Here is a 5,441-nt window from a genome sequence, read left to right on the forward strand (position 1 = left end):
AAAAACCACAGAAAAATAAAAGCAGGTAACAAAATACAAAGTAAAAACAAGGAATAAAAACCAATAAAACACCTAAAACCTAATTTAAAATCTAGAATAAAAACAAAACATTTCTACAAAAAATAAAATCTAGTATAAATGGACAACACAACCCCTCACACAGTGTCAAAAACCAAAGTAAAYAAGTGGGTTTTAAGACGAGTTTTAAAGAAGGTTCTTATTAASAACCTGTATTTGTTTTACCTGTTGAAGCTGCTGCTCCAGCCTCTGCTTCTGCTGAGCGCTCAGCTTCAGCGTGTACGGTTCCGGACAGTGCACGCCGTACGACGCGTTCGTCTGCCGTCGCTTCCTGATCAACGCCAGCTGCTGCCTCACCGTGCGCAGCTCTGTGATTGGTTCGTCCTCCGCCTCGTCGTCGGCCGGTCCTCTGAGGAACGAAGCAGGAAGTCATCGGGGGCGGAAAATAAACGCCAACGCTTTCCGGAGGCACGAGCGTGTCGCGCACCTGTGCTGCCCTTCAAACGTGCGCGTCCGAGCGGAGTGCGACTCCTCCTGTGGCTCCTCCTCTTCCTCGTGGCCTTCGTCCTCCACTTCCTGTCCGGCCAAGTCCTCTTTCAACTGAGGCGCAGACACGGAAAGAGTTACGCAAATATAATATTTTATAGGTGCCAGCATGTTTCAGATGAATTTACTGGAGTTTGTACCGTTTCAAACAGCTCCTCCATCAGCTCGTTCACCTCTTTCTCTGCAAGAGACAAATGACATGAGATTAGATCAGCGTAACAGCTGAGAAGAGAAGTCAGCACCTTAAAACCTGAACCTTTTCAGGCTCACTGCAAAATTTACCAAAAAAAGGCAGGAAAATCAATGTTATTTCTGCCATAATCATACTGTTGATGTCACTACTGACTTGTGATCCGGACAGCCTTGTCGTCGCGGTAATCCTCCAAATCAGGCTCGTCTGTGTCAGCCAGGAAGTTGTACTCAGGATCGTCATCATCATCACACTCCTCTGGAGGAAAGATTGAGAGGTTCTGTGACACCTTGTTCATGGGATGTTACACTGATCTTTCAGGGGGCTGACTGAAACCAGGCACTGTGATTGTATTTTTTTTATGTTTACATGATGCGGACGCGCATTTAGACCCCAAAAACTCACCTTCGTTATCTACATCTGAGCTCATCAGGCCTATCAACCAGTCCGTCCAGTCCTTGTCCTCRGGCGCAGAGTTGGAGTCGTACATGTCTGGAGTTATGTCGGGGGCTCGGAGCTCCGCCTCCAGCTGACCGAGCGGGACRTTTCGGAGAGGACGCTTGGACCTAGTCCGGCACGCCATCACACCTGACTCATCCTCGGACTCAGACAGAGGCTGAAAGTGAAATAATAAACWATCAGTTGTTTATATTTTAATCATCTATTGGAATTTTGGCTGCTTTTTAATTCTTCTTTTTACCATTTAAATCATATATATATATATAAATCAGGGGTGTCAAACTCCTGTCCTCGAGGGCCGCTATCCTGCATGTTTTAGAGGTTTTCTTGCTCCAACACACCAGATTTTGATCGCTGGGTAATTAACAGGCTTCTGCCCAATTTGAAGAGTTAATTCAATCACTGAATCAGGTRTGTTGGAGCTGGAAAACCTCTAAAACATGCAGGATAGCGGCCCTCGAGGACTGGAGTTTGACATCCCTGATATAAATGGAAGTGCAATGTCTGAATTCCTCCTTATTGTAACTCCACAAGCCCCTCTTTCACCCCTTTTCTAAAGTTTAAGCGCAAGGTTTAAAAAGGAAAACGTAAGACACAAAGTGTATAAAAATACGTCAAGATTAAATAAGTTTGGGACTTAAATTAGATGTATGTAAACTAGCTGAGAAAGTGGAGCTTCCAGACTGGTCTATTCTAGTTTGATAGAGAGGTTTATGACTATATAGCTGCCAGAAACTCTTTTATTTAAATATGAATTAAAAGATATCAACAAGGGAAGACTTGTCCATCCAGCCTTATATGTTGGAGCCAGAGTCTGACACAGAGGAGAATGAAGACCACCAAATTGTACTTAGTAAGTCCAGACCTTATTTGGGAGTTCCGTCGCAAAACTACAACGTAGTACAGAAAACGTCATATCAAATAACGACAACTAAACCCAAACAGGATATGCAGCACCGAGAGAGACTAAATTAAACTTTTCTGCACTCCTAGAGACTCCAAGTTCACAACAAAATACATTTAACACTTATGAGAATGTTGTTCATTATGGGTTTTCAAACAAATCCTAAAAATATATATATATTTGAGGGTTACAAGTGAAAATGACTTTAAATTGTTATTGTATTTGTTTTGGATTGTTTGTTGTCTTTGTTATTTGTGTGTTTTTTTATAGAAATGATTATGAGGGGTAGTTTAGTTTGATTGGATGTGTAGGACTGGCGTAAATATAAGCCTTGTGCTTCTGCCTGCACCTTTTCAGTCAAACTGTTCACATTTTTGTACTGTTTTGTAATGTTTTGATTTGTTGCTGAACATTTTTGATGGCTGAATAAACAACAATCAATCAAAACACCTAAAAACGTGGATTTTGCATGATGCAGTTCATTCTCACCTTGAACAGGCCAAACCAACTTGGTGTTACCGATCAGTATTTAAGTTACCTGATAGGGCTCCATACAATCTGCCAGCTCCTCTTCAACAGCATGAAGTTTCTCCAGGAAGATGCTGTCAGTCACACCTTTAGGCGGCAGGGCTTTGGGGGGAGGGGGAGGACCCATTAAGCCCACCTTGACACGTCTGGGTTTAAACCGAGACGTCTGGATAGAGGAAGGGGAAAAAAAATGTCACCGAGGGACAGCTACTGTAGATAGAAAACGACTCCTGATGATAGCTTTAGCTCGGCTTGCAGTGACGCAGCAGTTACCTGCCAGGGGCTGCAGCTGTCCTCCTCCGCTCTGCTGAGTCGACTCCCTCTTGGAGACGACGCTGTGCTCTCCATGTCGCTCTCCTGGAACGTCTGCACGCAGACACGYGCCATTAACGACTAACAATCGCAAGAAAAAGTGTCTGAAAGCAAAGCCTCACGTCTTCAGCCGTTTCGTCTTCATCTTCTTCATCAGGGCGATAYTCTTCATCGGATGAGTCCTCCTCAGCCAGAGGAATGTCCACAAACTGAGGAGCCTGAAAAAGAAAATATTTAACTTGTTACATTTTTAAGAAAATAAGGTTTTGTTAATTCTGCGGTAAAATGCAGGATCAAAAATAAATCCGACAGACTGGATTGAATGTTGTTTACCTTGTTGATGTCACTGCTTTTCTTAATGGGTGAGATGTTCCAGGTGGGAATCACCTAAATATAATAAATATAATTAATAAATAAATAAATAAATAAATAAATAAATAAAACACAAGGACCTCAGTTCTCGGTTAGGATTTAAGATTATCTTTGTAAACTAAAACTTACCACTCCCTTCTCTACCACTTCTTTTAACTTGGATCGAGTCATTTTAGGCTCCTAAGAAATAGAAGAGTTTATCTTAAAAACTTGTTTAAAAGATGGCGACTGAGTATTATTATACTAGACATTGGATAGAAACTCACAAACGGAGGGACTGTCTCTGTCTCATTGATGGCAGCTTTCATCATTGCCACCACATGTTCATTGGTGATCACTTCCTGTAAGGCAAAAGGAGCTTTTAAAATTCAAAAACATGTTTAATTCTTAAAGAAAATAGTCTTGGATGCTTTTTTATTTTTCATCCTTTATGTTTAATCATGTCAGAAAATGGTAAGTGAACTCACGTGGATGATGTTTTTGACATTCACAGTGGTAAGGTTGTGTTGTTTGGACTTTGTCTCCAGTGATTGGTCCAGCTGGGTGTCAATCTCCACTTCCACTCCTGTCTCTTCCTCTTCCTCGGTTTCAGAGGTCCTGCTCTTTTCATCATGTCCTCCCTCGTTCAGTGTGCGCTTTTTCCTCTTCGGTGCCTTCCTTCTCGCTGTCTTTACCTTCACCTGACTGTCCTCTGAGACAAAGTCATCAGTTTTATGGAGATGTATTTGCTTTGAGAGTAAGCTAACTTTTTAGGGTTCAGGTCAAAGTTTTAAATTACAAGGTATAGGTTTTGAGACAACATCAATTTAACAAAACCAGAATAACAGAAAGGTCTTTTCTTTTTTTTACCCATAGTGATGACGAGGCTGGAATCAGTGGTATCTTCCTCCACCAGCAGGTACCCCTCCTCTTCTTCCTGCTCTGCTCTGGCTCCTGGCAGCATCAAAGCATCATGGGAGTTGAGCTGAGGCGGTCTGACACACTGGGCAGTGCTGGTGATGCCAGTTGCATGCTGCAGTTCGGATGGGCTTAGTTTGAGGCGTTTGCGGACTGGGTTCATTGTGGAGAAACATGACCTCTCACCCCTGAACCGTTGGCATCATCAGACAGAAAGTAAAACAGAAAAATCATTAAGATGTTATATTAACATTAAAGTGTTTACAAATGTGAGCACAGCTGCATCTGGTTTAGTTTGACTGATTACAGCTTCATATCTTGCCTGCTAAACTGCTGAGACACTGTAAAGTAAAAAATTAAATTAGGACAATAAATATTTTTGAAGCTCTAAGAAAATCAAGAGTTAATCTCTTATTTTTATATCAGCTGTACTGTGAAGCCCTTACCATTTACCCACTGGTCCTGTTAACATAAACACGGCCAAATGTGAAAAACAAGACCTGGCTGCTAAAATACACTTAATACAAAAACAAACATGCTCCAGAGGCGCTTCAATGCTGTGTTATTAACAAATATTAGCTCCTGTCATTTAGCTGTCAGCCCTGATCAGCGCCTTCAGATAAACTCACGCCGGCTGTCGAAGAGTTGGCGGTCAACAGGACCGAACACACCAGCGACAGCAACACCGTTCAGCCGGCTAGCATGCTAAGTTAGCCCGAGAGCCCGCTCCTTTCTGGAACACCGGAGTCCGGATCGTGTCCGCGGTCCAGCTCCCGCCGCGACTCGGTATCGTTCAGTAATAAATGAAATTACTGATCCCAATGCGGAGCAGAAACTCAAAACACACTTACCGCCACAACTACAAGCCAATTCTGCGTCCAAAAACTACATTTCCGAGGTTGCGCGGAGGCGTCATGACGTCATCAGACCGCGCCTTTATTTACATTCTTTTTATTTTTTTATTGAACCRATTCAAACGTTTACACACAAAAAACAATGACATTCTCATATACAAAAATCAACCATTCACATTTACATTTAGAGCACAACTCCTACTATATTATAGAAGAACATTTTTCTTTCTTTTTAACAAGCCTAATGAACAAAAGTTGAATTAAAAAAACAATTTAAGGGGTTACCAACTGAAATTTCATTAATTCGCACAATCTTTCAGCTTTTGCATTTTGCATCTTATTTAAACACCTTTCAAACAAG

At 41.9% G+C, this 5,441-nt stretch overlaps 2 protein-coding genes across 2 annotated transcripts in view; both read right to left on the bottom strand.

The window, feature by feature from the left end:
• Positions 1-4,810, bottom strand: part of LOC106527517 (GON-4-like protein) — a gene marked incomplete in the record, with an annotated part of 7,245 nt that extends 2,435 nt beyond the window's left edge. The window contains 14 exon segments of the mRNA XM_014022433.1: positions 244-427; positions 506-618; positions 705-745; positions 911-1,012; positions 1,160-1,370; positions 2,656-2,811; positions 2,919-3,011; positions 3,080-3,175; positions 3,291-3,344; positions 3,459-3,509; positions 3,596-3,670; positions 3,797-4,020; positions 4,179-4,414; positions 4,673-4,810. Of these exon segments, the coding sequence (XP_013877887.1) occupies positions 244-427; positions 506-618; positions 705-745; positions 911-1,012; positions 1,160-1,370; positions 2,656-2,811; positions 2,919-3,011; positions 3,080-3,175; positions 3,291-3,344; positions 3,459-3,509; positions 3,596-3,670; positions 3,797-4,020; positions 4,179-4,414; positions 4,673-4,698 (1,662 nt within the window).
• The window catches only part of LOC106527529 (C2 calcium-dependent domain-containing protein 4C), a 20,604-nt gene that overhangs the window by 13,154 nt on the left and 2,009 nt on the right, over positions 1-5,441 (bottom strand). The window lies entirely within an intron of this gene.

This window comes from Austrofundulus limnaeus, unplaced genomic scaffold (assembly GCF_001266775.1).
Source record: "Austrofundulus limnaeus strain Quisiro unplaced genomic scaffold, Austrofundulus_limnaeus-1.0 Scaffold330, whole genome shotgun sequence".
NCBI lineage: Eukaryota > Metazoa > Chordata > Actinopteri > Cyprinodontiformes > Rivulidae > Austrofundulus > Austrofundulus limnaeus.